The 20,115-nt window shown below is 41.5% G+C and overlaps 1 protein-coding gene across 2 annotated transcripts in view; it reads left to right on the forward strand.

Moving 5' to 3' along the window:
• The first annotated feature begins 2,125 nt into the window (after nucleotides 1-2,125).
• Nucleotides 2,126-20,115, forward strand: part of HSD17B4 (hydroxysteroid 17-beta dehydrogenase 4) — a 70,323-nt gene continuing 52,333 nt past the window's right edge. The window contains exons 1-10 of one of the 2 annotated variants that reach the window (XM_051641931.1): nucleotides 2,126-2,242; nucleotides 5,314-5,367; nucleotides 10,125-10,232; nucleotides 10,727-10,786; nucleotides 11,799-11,820; nucleotides 11,926-11,972; nucleotides 12,750-12,834; nucleotides 14,498-14,685; nucleotides 16,806-16,897; nucleotides 17,515-17,539. In XM_051641931.1, coding sequence (XP_051497891.1) covers nucleotides 2,185-2,242; nucleotides 5,314-5,367; nucleotides 10,125-10,232; nucleotides 10,727-10,786; nucleotides 11,799-11,820; nucleotides 11,926-11,972; nucleotides 12,750-12,834; nucleotides 14,498-14,685; nucleotides 16,806-16,897; nucleotides 17,515-17,539 — 739 coding nt within the window. In that variant the 5' untranslated portion in view covers nucleotides 2,126-2,184. Of the gene's footprint in view, nucleotides 2,243-5,313; nucleotides 5,368-10,124; nucleotides 10,233-10,716; nucleotides 10,787-11,798; nucleotides 11,821-11,925; nucleotides 11,973-12,749; nucleotides 12,835-14,497; nucleotides 14,686-16,805; nucleotides 16,898-17,514; nucleotides 17,540-20,115 lie in introns of those variants that run through there. The other variant, XM_051641932.1, reaches the window with a different exon arrangement.

Genomic DNA, 20,115 nt, shown 5'->3' on the forward strand with positions numbered 1-20,115 from the left:
CCCTTGACCTCCTGGACACACTCTTCTTAATGCATCCCAGGATACTACTGGCTCTCTTGGCCACAAGGGCACATTGCTGTCCCATGGATAAATTGTTGTCCACCAGGACCCCAAGGTCCTTCCCCATGGGGCTGCTTTCTAGCAGGTCAACCCCTAATCTATAGTGGTGCATGGCGTTTTTTCTCCCCATACGCAGAATTCTACACTTATTCTTGTTGAACGTCATTAGGTTCATCTTTGCCCAGCTCTCCAATCTCACCGAATGGCTGCACAGCCTTCAGGTGTATCAGCCAATCCTCCCAGCTTTGTGTCACCAGCAAACTTGCTGAGAATACACTCCATCCCCTCATCCAGGTCATTGATGAACGTAAGACTGGGCCTAGTACTGACCCCTGGGGAACACCACTAGTCACAGATGTCTAAATGGACTCTATACCATTGATCACAACCCTCTGGGCTCTATTGTTTAGCCAGTTCTCAATCCATCTCACTGTCTGCTCTTCTAACTCACACTCCCTGAACTTTTCAGCAAGGATGTTATGGGAGATAGTGTCGAAAGCCTTGCTAAAGTCAAGGAAGACAACATCCACTGTTCTCCCTACATCCATCCATTCTGTCACATCATCATAGAAGGCTATCAGATCAGCCAGACACAATTTCCCCTTGATGAATCCATGCTGGCTACTCCCGATAACCTTCTTTTCTTGCATGTGCTTAGACACTGACCCACAGAATGAGCTGCTCCATCGTCTTTCCAGTGATGGAGAAGAGGCTGACTGGTCTGTAGTTACTTGGGTCCCATTTCTTGCCCTTCTTGAAGACTGGAGTGACATTAGCTATCCTCCAGTCCTCAGGCACCTCTCCCTTCCAGGACTTTTCAAAGATGATGCCTGCAACGATATAGTGAACAGGCATGTTCATTCCTACTTAACACACCAGCTGGTTTTACAAAATACAATCAGCTCTGCTACTCTTTCCTCCTCACCCCGTTCCCCTGCTTCACTGTGGATTCACTCCCACCAGGCAGCAGTTCTTCAAGAACTGCTCCAGCATGAGTCCCCTCCATGGGGGTGTAGTCCTTCAGGCACAGACTAATCTAGCATGGATTTACTGTGGGGTCACAGGTCCTGCCAGAAAACATGCTCCACTGTAGGCCTCTATGGTCTGCAGGGGTACAAACTGCCTCACCCTGGTCTTCACCAGTGTCATCAGGGGAAACACTGCTCTGGTGCGTGAAGCACCTCCTCTCCCTCCTTTTTTACTGGCCTTGGCATCTGCAAGCACTGTTTCTCTAGGTTTTCTCACTCTTCTCTCCCATAACTGTCACACGGTGTTTTTTACACTTTCTTAAATGTGTTCTCACAGAACACGGCCTCTGTTGCTGGGCTCAGCTGTGCCCTGCAGCGAGTTCCCCGGAGCTGTGCCTGGCACAGGGCAGCCCCTGCAGCCCCCCTGCCAGCGCCGGGCACAAACGTGCAGTGCAGCTTTCCCCACCTAGGAGAGGCAAAACGTGGGGGAAAGAAAGGTGGTATATTGCACATCAATTGTTTGATCTAAGGAACTCCCACAACCAGGGAAGCAACACCTGAACGCGGTGATTTTGATGGGGAAATAGTAAATAAAGCAAAAAAATTACACAACACAGAACGTAAGATTAGCATTAAAAAGGTAAATAAAGCTTAAAGAGAGGCATGACGTCTACATTCAGGCAGCGTGATCTCGAAATCACCCTGCCCAGCTGTGGCCTCTTCAGGCACCTGCGCAGAAGAGCCTGCCGCGGAGCAGGACAGACGATCTCGCCCGTTAAAATCCCCGTACTTCACAAGCAGCTCGCCATGCCTTGCAAAGGATAGAAATACAGTGACCAGGCAGGTCTGGAAGCCGAAAACACCCACCTCCCTAGGGCCGGGCCGGGCCGGGCCGGGCCGCGCCGCCCCCTCCCCGCAGGCCCCGCAGGCCCCGCTACGTTCCCCAGAGGGAGCAGGCGGCAGCGCAGCCTGGGCCCTCGGCCCGCCCCTCCGGCCCGCCCCTCCCGCCCCTCCGGCCCGCCCCTCCCGCCCTCCGGCCCGCCGCCTCCAGCCCGCCCGCCCCTCTCTCCGGCCCGCCCCGCCTTCCCTGGCCTCGCCCCGGCTCCAGCGGCCGGGCCGGCGCAGAGCGCGGTGGAGCGCGGAGTTGCGGGGAGCCATGGCGGCGGAGCTGCGGTTTGACGGGCGGGTGGTGCTGGTGACCGGCGCCGGCGGAGGTGAGCAGCGCCGTTCCGCCCCGCCGTGCGGTGTGGCGGGGATGTCGTCCCCGGAAGGAGGTGGCTGGGTCCGTTGCGGGGCTCCCTGCGGGAGGCCGGGCGAGGCGGGCACCTCTCAGCCACTTCTGCCCGCGGCCCTGACAGGTGCCCTGGTGCCCTCCGGTGGCAACCGGGCTCGTCTGTGATGGGTCACTCGTTCACAAGGTTTTGTTTTATTTTGTGTTTTGTTTTGTTTTCCTGCAGAAGAGAGAGGTGCGGCAGCCGCGGGGGAGGCCCGGCCCGGCGGCGGCCCTGTCAGGTGCCGGCCCCGCGGCCGTCAGGGCCGCCCCGGCAGTGCCAAGGCTGTACAGGGGTTACCGCCGTGTTTCTTGCAGTGCTTTGGAGCTACTGCAGCTTGGTCTGAGCCCCAGTGCTGCTGAAAGTTAGCACGTTCGTACTGCCTCCATTTGTGTGCTTTCTGCTTGTTAAGTACACGAGGAGTAACACTCACCCCAAGCAGTAATAGGTGTCCTGCTCCATGTACTGTTTTGGTATCCTAGTTCCTTGCAGTTTTGCCTTGAACCTGCCCAGCTTGTAACCTGAGCGATCTGGCACAATGTTGTTCCAGCAAGAGTTTGACATGTGCCTGCGCTGCTCCAGAAAGGAGCCTCGGAGCTGCCTGTGTTTCCCCTGACCTCCTACTGGGAGACAGACCGAAGGGACAGGGAAAAGGCCAGCGGAGAGGTGGAAGGGTGGGGTGAGATTTGGTTCAGCAGCAGAGCTGCTGGGAGTGGGCTGCGGGACTGACCTCTGCAGGGGTGGTGGTTCTGCAATGGAATGCTCGAGTTTGCCAGGAAATGGGTTTTGTATTTGTTGTTACTGCGTGGGGTTGGTTGGGTTTGGGCTTTCAGGCTTCTTTTTTTTTTTTTTTTTCCTTCCCCGTTGTTGGTTGTTTTGTTTGTTTCGTTTGGTTTGGTTTTTTTGGGGGGGTTGTTTGTTTTCCTTCTTCCTCTGAATGCATACTTTGACCTTTGCCTACCACCAAAGATAGGAGCTATGAGTGTGAACAAGAGAGAAGCAGTTTGCAGTTGTGGTTAGCTGCTAAAGGAGCTTGTTCTGCTGTCCTCTGGGACGGTTCTGCCTCCCACAGTGAAGTTTTGCACTTTTTTTTCTGAAGCTGCACGTAGCCAGAGGAGTAATTTTGGGACCGTAGATTATGTGATGTCTTGTGGAGAAGGGCCAATGTGAGATTTTATTGAAAGCACTGAGCAGCCTACTCATGTCAGCTGAGGGTCACAAACCTGAGAATAATTGAGCCTAGATCTTTGTATGATGCTTTTCAGCTTTTACCAGACCTATATTTATTTATGTGCTTCTCTCTGTAAACAAGTCTCACTGAAGAATAGGTTAAGACCTTAGATAATAGCAAAACCAGGACACTTCGGCAATAACAAAGCTTCTAAAAAGCACTGCATGGAGGTAAATTTGCTTATCATAGGTGTGGGTGCAGTGACCCTTGTACTTCTAGTATTGTGCTGCTTGAAAACGGTTTGTTAACAGAGAAAACTGTCCTTGGATGTTTTATTTCACAATAGTTTTTTTGATAAGTGGTTGATTAAATTTAAACCAAGATAAAGGGAAGCCCTGTTCACATTAGTTCTTGTCTTGCTTTTGTTAGTTAACAGCACTGTAGTTAGACTGTACTTCTAATAGCATTGTTTGTCAACATTGATTTTTCACTTGGATGCTGGTGAACAGATCAGAGCTGGGAATTTATCTAAAAATCTGGATCACTAATTTATTTTAAAGCGAGACCAGTTTTCACATACACAGGCATCTAAATATACATTAGTTTATTTTCATGTTGTGCAAACCCTTGTGAAGTATTGTTCCTGCCTGTCATGCAGCCTTGTTATTTATGCAAGAAAAGCTAACATTTTTTAAGATTTGTGTTCATTCTTAAGCATTCAGCCCTAGCTTGTCAGTTGAGAATATAGAACGTGGTCTGTTTTTTGTGCACTTCTCAGTTATGTGGCTTTTCAGAACCAAAAAAAAAGTTTTATTGGACTAGAGTTACATCAGGCAGTGGACATTTACGCACCTCACATATGCTACTCTCCAGTGCAGAGACTCATAGGAGTCTTATGTAAAAATCTGATTTGTTGACATGAGATTAGTGTGTTTTGAAACAGTCTAAACAGTTCTGATTCCCCCCCCCCCCCGATTTTTTCTTTTGAGAGCTAGCTTTGAAAGTTTTGGTGAAAGGTCAAAGAGCTGCTGTTACACTCTGAGAAACTCTGACCAATTTTTGATCATTCAGATCTCAGTTTCTTTTGGAATGAAAAAAAGGATACTTATCATCGATTGATACTTATCAATAACTTTTCACTGGTACAGCAGATAATGTCTATAAATAGTTTGTTGTATCAAATGACTGATGCATAACAAACCTAGACTAAGCCAGAGTAAAGGTACAAGAGTCTTACTTTTGTATGTGAGGCAAAAGTTACAGTCTTCTGTTATAGGTAAACTATGGGTGCATCTGTTTAACTGCAGTGTTAAGTGATTCACATGTATCCAAATAATTGGAGGGGGTTTGTCAGTACATCTTCAATCACAGTTAAATTTTGTTCAGTTTCTTCTTCAAATCTTAAAGACTAACTTTAACCAGGGAAGTATCTTATTTACTTATAATGTAATTAATTAACTTGAAACATACCCTCCTTATTACATCAAGACAGTAACGTTTATGCCTTACAAATGTTTTTTTTCTGTGACAAGCACAAAGCAGTAGACAGCTTGCCCTGATGGTTCCCTTGAGTGCAACCATCAAGAGTAAGCGTGGGGATTTTTTTTTTTTTTCTCTTGACTGGAGGATTTTGTTATAATTTATCTGTTTGTTTACTTTTACTTTTAGAACTTACCTGCAATTTTTAACTCCTAGGAAAACAGTGTTTTACTTTGAACCTTCACGGTGTTTGTGCTGATTTGTTGCATTTCTTTTTGTGCAATTCATTTTTGTATGTCTTTTTCTTTGAAATGTGATCTACGAGACAAATTGACTCTTTTTTACTTCTCTTTTTTTAAACTAGGTTTGGGCAGAGCATATGCTCTGGCTTTTGCTGAAAGAGGAGCTTCAGTAGTTGGTAAGTTTTATGTTAACTTACTTGATCTAGATAATAACCTTTGCCTTTTCACATAGCTCGCATTCAACAGCCCATGCCCTTTTAGACAGTAACCTTTGTTATTTAATGGTTTTCTGTCCTTATCTTTTGCTGTTTAAATTTTCCTTCTAAGCTTTATTTTCTTTTGAAAGAGTACCCCAGGTTTGTCCAAGGGCTTATCTTCGCTGGAAGGCTAATTTGAATCAGATCATTTTGTGGACTTGACTTTCATCCATGTATAGTGGTGTTTGTGGTGAGTTCTGGCCAGAGGGAGTGTTGTCTTAGGTGAATACTGTTCAGAAACTTTTAACCGTTTGAAAATGTGAATACCTCATCTTCTAGTACCTTCTCTCAGGAAATAAGTTATTGGAATGTAACACATTGTCACTCAGAGAACACAGAATGTGCTGAAAGGGCACTGTTTCTTTCTGCAGTGCATCACAGACGAGCCATATGGTCTCAATGACAGTGCTAAATTGCATCGGTAAGGGATTTCCCATAGTTTTGTAGTCATTTGGTTGAAGCTTCTTCATGGAATATTTTGTTGTGCAAAATGCTGTATCACAAGCTAATTCTGAAGGTTAAGTTATATTCCTGGACACTTTGGTGTTGGCATTGCCATTTTGACTACCTATGAATATATTTGTACAGGTATTGTGAATGAGTTCAAGGTTAAATATTTAAGCACATTATGGACAAGAATTTGCTCACTGATTTCTAGTAGATTTAGCTTTTCATTAAAATTGTTTATTTTTACTTTATTGATAAAATATGAGAAATCTGTATGGAGACAACTTAAAAAAATCTAGCTGCTTTTTTTTTTCCTGGTAGTTGTCACTTTTGAGACTTCATTATTAGCAACATGAATACTTAATCTGAAGTTCTTCTTTAAGAAAAATTAGGTCATTAAAGCAGCCCAAATGTGTATTTGCATTTACATTGTGTAGCTAGTGGTGTTCTGACTTTCCAGAATGATCTGAAAGAACATATATTACATGACCACAGCTAATGCTCCATTTTCTTGTAGCCTTATTACACAATAGCTAAATCAGTTGGTTAACTGCCTGCAAGGGAGACTTTCTTTGGAAACTACGTCGCACTTTACCTCTTCTTACTTTGCAATTACTCTAAATTCATTTATTTATTTTTCTTACTGTTGTTCTCTTATGATTCTGACTTCGAAGAGCTGAGAAGTCACTTGTGTAAATATTTTAATTTTTTTTTTACTAAAGCAGATGAGAAATTCATATCTCTTTAAAACAAGTTAGTTTTTAAAAGTTATGGAAATGAAGACACATTGTAAGAACAGGGATCCAGTGCTCTAGTTAGAGGAATACCAGTGGGTCCCAACATGGGAGCTTTTTCTGTCCAGTTCCACATCAATCCCTGTGTACATGCTTCTGCTGAGTGAGTTGCTGTCAATGTGGTTGGACTGACCTAACCAGTGTGACCCAAGTAGAAATTTTCCTTATCCCCTGAAGGCTGCCTGCTCCCACAATTTTTGTCCTGATTTGCCTCTTTCTTGCTTCTCGTCAGAAAAAGTTGAAAACAGGCAGAAGGGGATGCTTTGGTTTTTTCTTGCAACCTCTATTGTGTCCAGACCCTGTGTTTCTTCCTTGTCAGTCTACTTGAGGGCTCTGCTGTGTTGCTGTTTTAGTTTAGAGCCATGCTTCTGAAGCACCTCTCCTGATTTGTAACTATTTGTAATTTTGTTTGCCTTGTGAGATGGTTTCAAAGTGCATGACTGGAGTTCCATTGAAAACCAAACTGGAAGATGCCATTGAGCAGTGCATCTAAATTGTTCCGAATGTGTGACTGGTTTGTGGCACCAGAATACAGCAAGAAATGAGCTCGTTTATTTTTGACAAAGCGTGTACTGTAGATGTTAGGTCCTCAGCACCAACCGTTTCACTCTTGTTCTGATTTGGTGTTTTTTTTGGTAGTGGGAGAAGGGCCACAGGAGTGGCTCCTGTAAGAAGCTGAGAAGCTCCCCTTGCTCCAGACCCAACCAAGGAGCCGTTAGAGGGACAATAGATGCACCTCAGTGATTAACATATGAAGGAATTGTAATGAGACCTAAGCAGGAAAGCACTTGGGGGATAAGAGCTGTGCTAAGGAAGGAGAGTGGTGCTGGTGGTTGGTGAGGAAGAAGGGGAAGAAGGTGCCCAAGCAGAAGTTTCCCTGCAGCCCATGGCAAGATGACAGGTTGTCCCCCTGCCTTCTTGGAGGAACGTGGTGGAACATTCCCTGAAGGCACCAGGAGGGGTGAACTTGGCCAGTGGGCTTGGATTTCTTTGGCCACTGGACTTGGATTTGCTGCCAGCGGACTTGGATCACACAGCTGTGGAAGTCCCTGGTGCCAGGGGAGGTGATTGTTCCCAAAGCAGTGTCTCTGTGGGAAGCCCACACTGGAGCAGCTTGCTCCAGGCCTCGTAGGAAGTAGTCATGAAGGAGAGGTTCATGGAGGACTCTCTCCCATGGGAGGGACCCCGTGGGGAAGCAGAAAAAGACTGTGAGGAATCCTTCCTGAGGAGGAAGGAGCAGCAAGAACCACCAGCCCGTGAACTGGCTCTAAACCCCATCCCCTGTTCCCCTGTGCCGCTGGGGCGAAGGAGGGAGAGAAACCGAGAACAAAGTGATTTGGGCCCTGGAAAGAAGGGAGGGGTGGGGGGAACATATGTAAGCACTGCTCTTTGTGTTGTCTGTGTCCTGTATGTTTCATTAGTGTGAAATTAAATTATTTTTTTTTCCCCCAAGTTTAGTCTTTTTGCCCAGGACCTTAATTGGTGAAGAAGCCTCCTTGTCCTTTGTCTCAACCCATGAGCTTTGTCCTCCTTATCCCAGAGTGTGTGTGTGTGTCTGGGGGGGAGTTGAGTGAGGGACCATGTGGCTGTTCCTTTGTTGTCATGTTCGGCCCAAACCACGACAGCTCTACAGATGTGCTTCTGCTGCTCTTCACTACTTGCTAATAATGCACCCATAGCCTTAGAGGTTCAAACTGTAAAAGTGCTCTATCACAACTGCTACAGTTTCTGGCTCTTTTCTTCTATATGTTTCAACTGGAAATTATATGATGTAAAGCTTGAGCTTAATGTTATTTATCATTTGTTTGGTTTTGTTTTTTTAAATTATTTCATTGCACTTGAAGAGTTATTCTATAAGCATGTCTTTTTTTAGAGGGTTGTAATGTCTTAACTAGACTAACTGAATGTTTCTATGTACATTTTTACCACAAAACTGTCCACTCTCCCAGGACATAGTAGAAATCGTAGTACTGTTCCTGACTTGCTTTTCTTTAAAATCGTGTTAAAGACCTTTGATGCTGCAGGCTGAGCGGTCTGCCAGTGTTGCCTATTCTAATGCTTCACTACCCTTGGAAATTTTGCCTTGAGGCCTCACCTGAATTGTGCTGGCTGTGTGCTCAAACTGTTAGCTATTGATCTGTTTAGCTTAGAGATTTTATGTCCTTTCTTTTTTAAGTAAGTCTGTTAACTGTGCTCAAGCATAGAATCATGTTCTGCCTTAATCTTCCCTCCTTCAGCCTAGGCTGTTCTTGGTTTTGGTTTGGTTTTGTTTGTTGTTACTTTTTTCCTAATCTTTAAGTGGCTCACTTCTGGCTTTTGGCATTTTCATTTAATCATATGGATTTTCTGCAGTTTCTGCATTTCTTTTGAAGTGCTTCATCTGAATAATAGAGAAAGATTTTGTCAAGTGTCCTGCAAGCTATGTTCCTCTTTACTTGAAGAGTTTAAAAACAAAACAAAAGGGCACCAGCAAGAATATCTTGCATATTTTGTGGATTTCACTCTGGCTACCTTCTTAGGGACTTAAAAAATTTAGAAGGCACAAAGCTGGAGTTCATCGTAGCAAAAGACTGTTTTGCTATGCAGAATACCATTGTTGCATGTAAATCCACAGTAAACTATGGTTTTCTTACACTCATTTTGCACTCATTAAAACATACTTCTTACAATTTAAAACAAAATGTTTGTCCAAATATAATGTGTATATGGAACTTTTTGGGTGTGTTTTTATTTTCCTGATGAATTCCATGAAACTTTGGGATATTCAGCTACCATTAAAGATGCATGCCCAGTACAGAGAGCAGCCTGGAAACAAAGGAGCTCTTTGTGTCAGGTAGCCCTCTTATTCCACGTAAGCGTGGTCTGAAGAAGCTTCAGAGCAGGCTCTTCTCACTGTTTTCACGCTGCTTGATCTGTTCCGTAGTGACGCTTACTAGTAACATTTTAACTAGTCTAGTAACAGGAACAAAATCTTCCCAGTTTTGTTTACAGATCATGTAGTAGCTGTAGCAGTTTGACAAGAGACCAGAATTAATAATCTATGATCAGTATGCAGTCTTGATCTTAATCTCTCAGCTACAATAACAAAATTAGAGAGGTAGTTTGGGCAGGGCAAGAAAGTTGAACGCATGGTGGAGAGAAAAAAAAAAACAAAGAAAAAATAACTTGTTTGCTGTATTATTTTTACAAATAATGCTGTATGTTATACTACTTAAAAAAAACCAACAACAACAACAACAAAACCAAAGAAAAACCCAACCAAAACAGCAATAATGTTAACTACTGTTCTTCTCTAATAATCTGAGATTCTCAGTAGGAACTGGATCCACCAGGTTTCATTAATACTTCTAAAATTTCCAGTGTAATGATGAGATAACGAGAGACCATGAATCCTGAATATTAACGGTGAAAACTTAATTTCTTTGTGATGCACAGTGAATGATCTTGGAGGTGATTTCAAGGGATATGGCAAGAGCTCCTCAGCTGCTGACAAAGTTGTCAACGAAATCAGAGCAAAAGGAGGGAAAGCAGTAGCCAATTATGGTATGTTATTTTTCCAGAATGGTATAATGCTTTATGTGTAGGAATAGTGGACCTGTTGAATTAAAAGTTGACACTCCTTAATAAAGGACTACTGCCAGCTTGCCAATACTGTACAAATTAAGTACATGTAATGTAATGTGGAGTATGGAGACAGACATGCCAAAAGCAAGTGCATAAATTGCTCATTAAATTAGTACTCACCTTTTCATTCATATGCTTTTGAAAAATTGAAACACTAAGAAACTGCCCACCTGCAGTTGTCATAGGCAAAATGGGAACAGATGATTCTTACTTGTTTTTCTTGCAATGGCAAACATTGTGCTACTCAGTTAGACTGGGGGATTTGCTTTGGGCAACATGCAAATAGTGGCTGAATTTGAATTTATTATTTATATTTAGGTTGTACACAATTTGTTTTTCTTAGCTCCATGGAGTTAGTTGTTAATATACGGAAAGAGCAGTGTATCCAGTCTAATAATAATAGTTTCTTACAGATTCGGTAGAAGATGGTGAAAAGCTTGTGAAGACAGCACTTGAGGCTTTCGGGAGGATAGGTACAGTTGCTTAATTTTTGTTGTAACTTCCTTGCAGGTACAGAGCCATTATAAACAGTGCAGTTGCCAGTTGTATCAAGTACAGTGTGACAGCAGTAGAACTCACTGACCCTTGATGCCCTTAGTCAGTTGAGACCTAAGTCAGGGGATTTCCTAAGTCTGAATGAGCAACTTTTCTGTCTTTTTGGTACTTTTTTGCAGAAGTTTAAAGCTCAGTATGTGATTCTCACTTTCCTGCCCTTCAGAATTTTGGTGTTTCAGTAGTGGTTAACAATTTCTGTCTCAAAGCTCAGAATTCATCAAGTGTTATAACTACCTGTTAAAGCTAAGATAAATAATGTAGCTAGAGTCAGAATTGGCTCTGTCATGTTTTGGAAGCTCTTTTTGCTTATGTGGAGATCAAAAAGCTTTAACAAAAAAAGAAGCTTTTAGATATTTTATCTAACAAGTAATGTACCTCTTTGCCATATGATTGCCACTGTTTAAGTGGGAATTTTATGTGATTTTAACTCAGCGTTAAATGGCAAAAAGTACACATAATCAAAGCCAATCAAATTAAATATTTGGTAAAAAATTATAATGATCCAGGTTGCTTTTCTGGCTCTGTGGTTCTTGCAGTTATGATTTGGGCTTACTGCAACAAAGATGGTGCCACAAACTGCATAATTGGGAGCACTCTGGAATTCAAAGCAAGCTGCAAAACTGCAGGATGGCTGCATCCTGCAGGGATTGTGTTCCTAGGTAGCCAGTGCTTCTCAGCTATGCCTTCTTGTCAGGCTTTTTTTGTTAGGCTTTCGTGGCAGTCCAAGAGTTGCCTGTACTGAAATACTTTGTCTTGTCTCAATTATTGTCCAATGGTAGAGTTCACTATTTGGGACAAGGAGCTGTAGTAGTATGGTGTATGTATGCAGTGTTCTGGTCTGTTAACAGTTTTAGAAGTGGGAGAAAAATAAGAACAAGCTTGTATTTTATCAGTGCATTCACATAGTTTATTTTCTTGGGTTTTTTGCAGATATCGTTATAAACAATGCTGGGTAAGTAACGTGAAGGTTTTTTCCCATCAGTTTTTTTGTAAACACCTGTTAATATATTTTTTTTTCCTGTTTGTTTTGTTTTATTCTCCTAATTATGTATTTTAGGATCCTAAGAGACCGTTCATTTGTTCGGATAAGTGATGAAGATTGGGGTGAGTTTCTAAACTCTAAGATGTACTTTCTGTGTGAAAGACGAAGGCTATATCTGTCCTGTTGCTACAAGGAAGAAGAGAAGGCAGTGAAGGCTGTCTGTACCAGATCAGAGAATTATATTTTGCCCTGGAAGTTTAGTGCTAAACTACCTCTGTTCAGCTGCCTTGGGTTCAGTTTGCAAACTAGATCTGTGCTGCAATGCATGGTGGGTGTGTGTTGTTCCAAATGGTAAGAAAGGCTCTAGATGCCACTCCAGGGTGCTGAGTGGAATACAAAAAAGAGCCATGTGAAGCACACAAAATAGTTTTTGTGAGGAGAACACATTCCTAGCTCCAGCAGTGACTGGCTGAATACTAAACAGGCTTGAAAGATTGAGGACTAACAAAGGAAAGTAAGCTGATGTGCCAAGACAGAAGAACAGAAGGAACCTTCAGTTAGATGATAGATGGTGATAAGCCAGTTGAGCAGACTTTTGCAAAGATGATCTAGCTTCTGTAGTCCTTGTTTGACTGCTTACGTGCGGGGATTTTGAATGCTTGTAAATTCCATACAGGAGAGCCCTATTCAAGAGGGAGAAGAGATGTTCAGTGTATGTTCAGGCAAGCACTTCAAAATTATATATAAAAAAGAAAAAAGATACAAGCCCCCATGTTTTTAGTAACAGTTTGATAACATGAAGAGAGTGCAGTTTTTGTCATGAAGAAGAAACAAGTGGTGTATTTCAAGTTGGGTAACAAAATCCTGGAATTATTAACCAGTTCTTAATTTATTCCTAGATATAATTCATAGAATTCATTTGAGGGGATCGTTCCTGGTTACCCGAGCTGCATGGAATCATATGAAAAATCAGAAATTTGGCAGGTAAAAAATTTGTGTTTTTTTTTTTTTTTTTTTCAGTAGGATATAACAGACTGTGTTGACACTTCTTGACAGTGAAGGAAGAGTTTTGTGTCTTTTTCTTTCACTGTCACTGAGATGAAACAAAATTGGCCCAAATGTGTAAGCCCTTATCCTTTCAGTTTTGCTTTTCTTACTGCTTCCCAGCCAAATGTTTCAATGTAGATACACGTTTCCATGTAGATACAAGTACACCTGACAGGAGCTGTAGGATTGTAGAAATGCCATTTCTAACCAACCATGGGGACTGGTTGGAAATGTTTTTTACTTGTATGTTGCTGTAAGTTCAAGGGGTTCTTCTCCTGCTTCTTCTTACTGAAATGACAGGTATGTGCAGTTCTGCTTGTGGGTCATGTTTTGGTTGGTTTTTTTTTTTTTTTTTTCCCCTTTGGACAAATTTACTTGTCTTAGAAGTTTTGAGTGTTCTTAGTCTATTTTGGTATGTGTTACTATTAACTGAAAGACTGCAGTTAATTCAGATCTTCAGTTTTTTAATCTTTTGTTGTTTTTCCTTAACATGATTATCTCAACAACCATACCCACATGTTGAAAGCTGTAATAGCTGCTTTGTCATTCTGTGATCAAACTGACATTAATTCTCATCCAGCAAACTGAACTGTAAGGATAAGGGGAGAGATCAGCAGGCAGAATACATGGCTCAAGTGTAGGAGTTGCATCCATTTAGGAAAAAGGTCCCCTTGGTGCCTTTTCTGTATTTGCTCAGATAACAATGGTAGTGAGTGCTTCTGATGCCTATTTACAGATGTACGCCATCTGCAAAGTGTCTGTTTTGTATGGATTTCGTAGCTTCTATTTATCTTGACACATCTCTAAATTAAAAACAGTGGATTATTGTCAGTGAGGCAAATAACAAAAATGAAATAGATTTTGATCCCAAATATGCAGTGTGTTTAGAGTAGATTAGAACAAATTCAAATAAGGCTTATTTTAAAAGTGAAAGTGTAGACGCTTCATTTGAATTCCAATTTATGAGAAGACATGCAGCACAATGTTTTCTTGCCTCAAATGAGCTATGAGTTGCAGTGGTTTTAGAGCTTTCTTGTGAGCAGTTCAGTCATCTCCACAGCAATAATGTTAGGGGGCAGCAATGGGCAAGACTTTGCTGTCTTCTTTCATGTGTTTAAGGCACATTAAGATTCTTTGAATGTGAATTCTGTAGGAATGCATCTTCTTACCTTACCTGGCAGATGTGAAGGGGAAGTAATTTTCCATAAAATAGTTTTCTGATGGCTGAAGCCATTAATTACAAGAATAATCCTGCTAGAAGTACAATTAATTAGACAGTGAAAAGAAAATACTGTACTCCATTGTCTCAGAATATCTATTTTAGTTTTGCAGTATAATTAAAAAAGGCTCACACCTTTGTTAGTTTTCTGCTACTATGGCAACACTTCGGGATTTGTCAGATGTTTGCTCTCAGCCAAACATAAAGAAGTCATCTCTCTCGTTAGCAAAACCAACAAATACTGTTTTCATATTTGTGCACTTTTTTGTTTTGTGGAATATGGAGAGTATTATGCCAATTCTGGAAAACACTGTTGTGTATAATTTAACAATTTGAAGAAGTAATTGATATTTTTTGTTTTTGTTTCTTCTGTCCCCTAAGAATAATCATGACTTCCTCAGCTGCTGGAATATATGGAAACTTTGGTCAGGCAAACTACAGTGCTGCAAAACTTGGCCTTTTGGGTCTTTCAAATACAATTGCAATTGAAGGCAGGAAGTACAACATCCACTGCAACACAATTGCTCCTACTGCTGGATCCAGACTGACCCAGACCGTCATGCCACAAGGTGAATAGTTTAAGTTCTACATATACTGATATTTTTCAGTGAATGGAAGCACACCTAACTTCCTTATCTCTTATAAAATGCAAGTGATGTACACTTCATACACTGCTAATTCATTATTCCTACTGTCTTTATTGTCTCCGAACTAAACATTGTCTGTTGTAAAGAATTCTTTCTGCAACAAGATAGAAGCAGTTTTTGTAAGTCACAAAAGCAGTTTCATGTGGCAAGGCTCTTTAATTATGGTATCTTTCAAGATCATCCTACTGTAGTGGAAAAGCTTGTTTGTTTCATCAGATGTGGAATTAGGTATGTGAATAAGATGTCTGCACTTGTTATAATACTGTCTAATTGCAAAATACTGGGTTTTGCACAATACATCGTGTGTATTTTTTCATTCCATGATCAGCAGGAGATGCTTTTCTTTATTGCACAGTAACTTTTCCTTGAGTGCTTGAACAGGTTTTAACAGAGCACTGCATTGAGAAGTCACTATAAAGAGGATTGCAGGAGACAGCTCTGTGTAAAGCGTAAACTTAGGACAAACAGAGCAACTACTTAATTTGGTAAATGACCAGAAGAAAAAAAAAAAAGGAAAGAAAAAAGTCTATGAAAGGAAATTACTTTCAGATAGTTTTCTAGAATCAGTCAATTTAATTTCCCTCAGTCACTTCTTTTTGTTAGTGATAGGCAGACTTATTATTTTTTCAGACTGACATACAAGACATTACTCTTCAACATTTTGTATACAGTTATGCATGCAATGCATGCATGATTTTAAATGCATGATTCTGTTAGACTAAGAAAGTTTGTGCAAAGTATCCTGGTTTAGGTCTAAATAATCCAATGATCAGGAAATCTAGCACCTCTATAACTTGTAGGTTCCAGGGATTTATTGTACGCACTTACAGAAAAGTCACATACACTAAGCTTGTATACATGAGTTCCTGAGGCATAAAGTGAAGTTCAATAGCTGGATTTTCCTGAAGATATTTACATGGAGTGGTAAAACTATCTTGGCACACTTACTGTTCTCTTGCTAGAACTCTAAATGCAGTTTGCATTTTTTGTTTGTTTTGTTTTTTTTTTTAAACTTCTAACACCTATTTCTTAATTCATTTAATAGTGGATTAATAGCATTAGTAGTAAGAATCTAGTGCTAATTTTTGAGGCTAAGTGGTGTGTGGTGTAAAGTGGAATGCCTTAAAAAAAGTCTAAGGAACGTACGATATGCCATATTAAATGGAGTTCAGTTTCCTTTTGCCTTTGTGAAAGTTCAGAAAATGAATTTCTGTTACTTCAGTTTGGCTGATAAATATTACCTTTAATGCTACACTTTCACAGCTCTTCATCTGTTAGGGAATACTTGAAAATGCTTGCTGACTTTTTGCTGAGAAACAGCTATCTGTCTATTGCTGTTGAAAGAATAATACTTTGAAAGATGAACATGGAAATTAAAGTTATTTTTAATTTTCAGACAGTGGATAGATTATGTGGTAAGAGCTGCCTGGGCAACCATGGTCTTCTCCATGACAATACCTCCATTTTCTGATACTTTTTGCTTGTACCAGATGGTAATGAAAATCCCAAAATAGAAGTGATACATAAATTTAGCATGTTGATAATTCCTGATATCTAATTTGGAAATACCAGCATTTCCAAGTGGGATGTTTCTCAAATACACAGCAGCTGCAATTCTTTTCATACTGTCTTTTCTTTAAAAGTGACTAGCAAATTAAAAGGAAAATTACTGAGGTATGTCTCCATTGGGATTATGTGTAGCTGTCCTGTCCTTGTTTAAGGCTTCATGTCAGATGGAAATTTAGGAAGGTATCTGGCTTTGCAATCAGAATGTTAAGGTGTTCCCAACATTTAGACAGCCTTTCATCTGTTTGGCTGAGAACCAGTGTCATTGGGTTTGGAGGCATACACGTCTCAGGAGTTGTTCATATTTAATGAATCCTTTAATGTTTAATTTCATTTGTCATTTCTTTTCATGGCAGAACACTGTTGGTTAAATTTTCCCTGACTCTGCTGTTCATCAGAAGGTGTTACAGTAAGAACAACTTGGTGAAATCATACAGTATTTCTATGTTATGATTCCCCTCTCCTATTTGCTCTAGATCTGGTAGATGCTTTCAAACCAGAGTACGTTGCTCCCTTAGTTGTTTGGCTTTGCCACGAGAGCTGTGTGGAGAATGGCAGTCTGTTTGAGGTAATTTTTTTTATTTTCTCTTTCTTTCCTGTGTTTCCCTCCCTTTACTCCTTCCCCTGAAATCAGGAATTTGCTTTAGCCTGTTCAGTCTTAACCTTTTTGTTGAAACTGAATTATCATGTTAGATACTACATGCTCAGTATAGGCAGAATAAATGTTGACCCTGTTGTGCTGTGTGTGACGTAGGGCAGGAACAACTGTGTGAAATTCTGGTGTGTGCTCAAAATATTATGGATTTGATTGTTACAGTTCTTACTGTACTCCTATAAATTTGAAAAAGTATCAGAGTAACTACTTTGAAAGAAGTTTTTGTTTTCTAAATCATTCAAACACAGAAAGTAACTTGGAATAAGGTTTAATTATTTAGTTATGGAATACATCATAGGTGTTGTTATCAAACTGCTAGCTCACAAATCAGATGGAAGCTGTGATCTTGGTTTTTGGAGTTTTGTGTTGCTCATGTTCTAGTGCTTAACTAAACTGTTAAATGCAACTAGCAGTAGTTCAGAAATTTTTACTATGCTGAGTTTGTTCTGAAGTGTAATTTTCTTTCTCTACATTATCAAAAATTACTTTTTAACATGTGGTAAGCTGATTATTTTCTTTTTTCTTGGCAGGTAGGAGCTGGATGGATTGGAAAATGTAAGTACTCTGTGTTGCAGGATTGATTCTATTTATTTATTTATTTATTTTAAATTGACAACCAAAGTGTGCAAATCATCTTTGCAGTTAACCACTGCTCAAGACATTTTTATTTAGTGAGAGAAGATAAGCAAAGGCCCTAGGGTTCTGAGGGGACTGCTTATTTTGGATGAAGTCACAAATTTCACTGCACATGGGAGAACATAACTTAGTTATGTGCTTTGTTATACTTTGGAGCTGACTAATAGTAACTGAAAATCTAGCTAAATAATCTTAACTCTTGAATCCTGAGGATATAATTTAAGTCAAGAAAAGTCTCAATTTTTGGTGCTAAGTATATACTGCTGCCTTTTCTTCAATTTTTAATTGTATAAAAGTAGCACATGCTGGTGAACAGGCAGCTTTTTAGTTGTTTTCTACCTTTATTTATACTGCTATAAAAATACCAGTGATATGCATTAACGTGTTGAGGCATTTCTACTTTTTAATAACCAGTAACTATGCTAGCTGGATATTTTCCTTCAGTGAATATAGTAACTAGCTTAAATATGAACCTAAAGAAGACTAACAGTCAATACTGAGGGCTTGTGAGATGTAAAACTTAACTGAGTGTGTGAAATGTATTAACTTTTTTCCTAATTATGTTGAACCTCGTACCAGCATTATTTTCCTGAGCTGTTAAAGGACTTTTCAGCCTACATGAATATCACCAGGGTGTTGGAAGTAGGACAATTAATTCAAGAGATGGTTCCCCTCTCTTGCAAAACATTTTTTTTTTCCCATTTGACAAAGATTTTGTATGTTTCTAACTAGCTGTAAGTGTTATTGGGGCACTAGAATAGCTTTTCCCAGGCAGTGTATTAAACAATTAAACAGATTAAACAAATTGGGGTAGTAGTGTAACACCTTTTGCTACCACAGGGAGCTGAGATTTGATACAGAGAAAAATCTGTGGCTTCTCTCTAGTAAGAAAATACAATTTTTCATTATTTTAATGACTACTGTTGAAGTTTTTTAAATGAAACAAAGTTGTTACTAAGGTAGCAGTATGGTTTTATTAAGGTATTTATTTACCAGTATGATGTCTATTGCTAATTAAGAGCAAAGCCAATTTGACAGATTAAGGATTAGTTGCAGTCCAGGTAGTCCATGTCCTTCCAGAACTGACTTCACACACGCACAGAATCACCAAGGCTGGAAAAGACCTTTAAGATCATCAGGTCCAGCCTATGACCAACACCACCACACTGGCTAGACCATGGCACTAAGTGCCAAATCCAGGCTTTCCAGGGACAAGGCCTCCACCACTTCCCTGGGCAGTCTATTCCAATGTCTAGTCACCCTCTCTGTGACGAAGTGCTTCCTAATATCCAGCCTAAACCTCCCCTGGAGCAGCTTGTGCTCTCTTGTCCTGTTACTAGTTGCCTGGGAAAAGAGCCCAGCCCCCACCTGACTACAACCTCCCTTCAGATAGTTGAAGAGAGTGCTAAGGTCCCCCCTGACTCATCTCCTCTTCAGGCTAAACAACCCCGGCTCCGTCAGCCTATCCCTATAAGACTTTCCCTCTAGTCCTTTCACCAGCCTTGTTGCTCTCATCTGGACCTGCTCCAGCACCTCAATATTCTTCTTGAAGTGAGGGGCCCAGACTACACACAGTACTCGAGGTGAGGTCTCACTAGTGCTGAGTACAGGGGCAGAATCACATCCCTACTCCTGCTGGCCACACTATTTCTGATACAAGCCAGGATGCCATTGGCCTCCCAGGCCACCTGGGCACTGTGCTGGCTCATGTTCAACCAGCTGTCAACCAGTGCTCCCAGGTCCCTCTCTGCTGGGCTGCTCTCCAGCCACTCTTCCCCGAGTCTGTAGCGCTGCCTGGGGTCATTATGGCCAAAGTGCAGGACCCTGCACTTGGTCTTGTTGAATTTCATGCCATTGGCCTTGGCCCATCGACGCAGCCTGTTCAGGTCCTCCTGCAACTTCTTCCTGCCCCCCAGTAAATTCACACTGCCCCCCAATCCCACAACTTGGTGTAATCCGTGAATTTACTAAGGGTGGACTCAATCCCCACATCTGGGTCATCAGTAAAGATGCTGAACAGGGCTGGGCCCAGTACTGATCCCTGGGGGACACTGCTGATCACTGGATGCCAGCTGGATGCAGCTCCATTCACCATCACTCTCTGGGCCTGGGCATCCAACCAGGTTTTAACCCAGCAAAGGGTGCACCTGTCTAAGCTGTGGATTGCTGGCTGCTCCATGAGGATGCTGTGGGAGACTGTGTCAAAGGCCTTGCTTAGGCTGAGGTAGCCACATCCACAGCCTTCCTCTCATCCACTAGGCAGTCATAAAAGGAGACTAGATTGGTCAGGCAGGACCTTCCTTTCCAAAACGCATGTTGGCTGGACCTGATCCCCTGATTGTCTTCTACATGCTGCTTGATGGCACTCGGGATGATCTGTTCCATAATCTTGCCAGGCCCTGAGGACAGGCTGACAGGCCTCTAGTTCCCTGGATCCTCCTTCCAGCCCTTCTTGTGGATGGGCTTCACATTTGCCAATCTCCAGTCATCTGGCA

The sequence above is a fragment of the Apus apus genome, chromosome Z (genome assembly GCF_020740795.1).
Source record: "Apus apus isolate bApuApu2 chromosome Z, bApuApu2.pri.cur, whole genome shotgun sequence".
NCBI classification, from domain to species: domain Eukaryota; kingdom Metazoa; phylum Chordata; class Aves; order Apodiformes; family Apodidae; genus Apus; species Apus apus.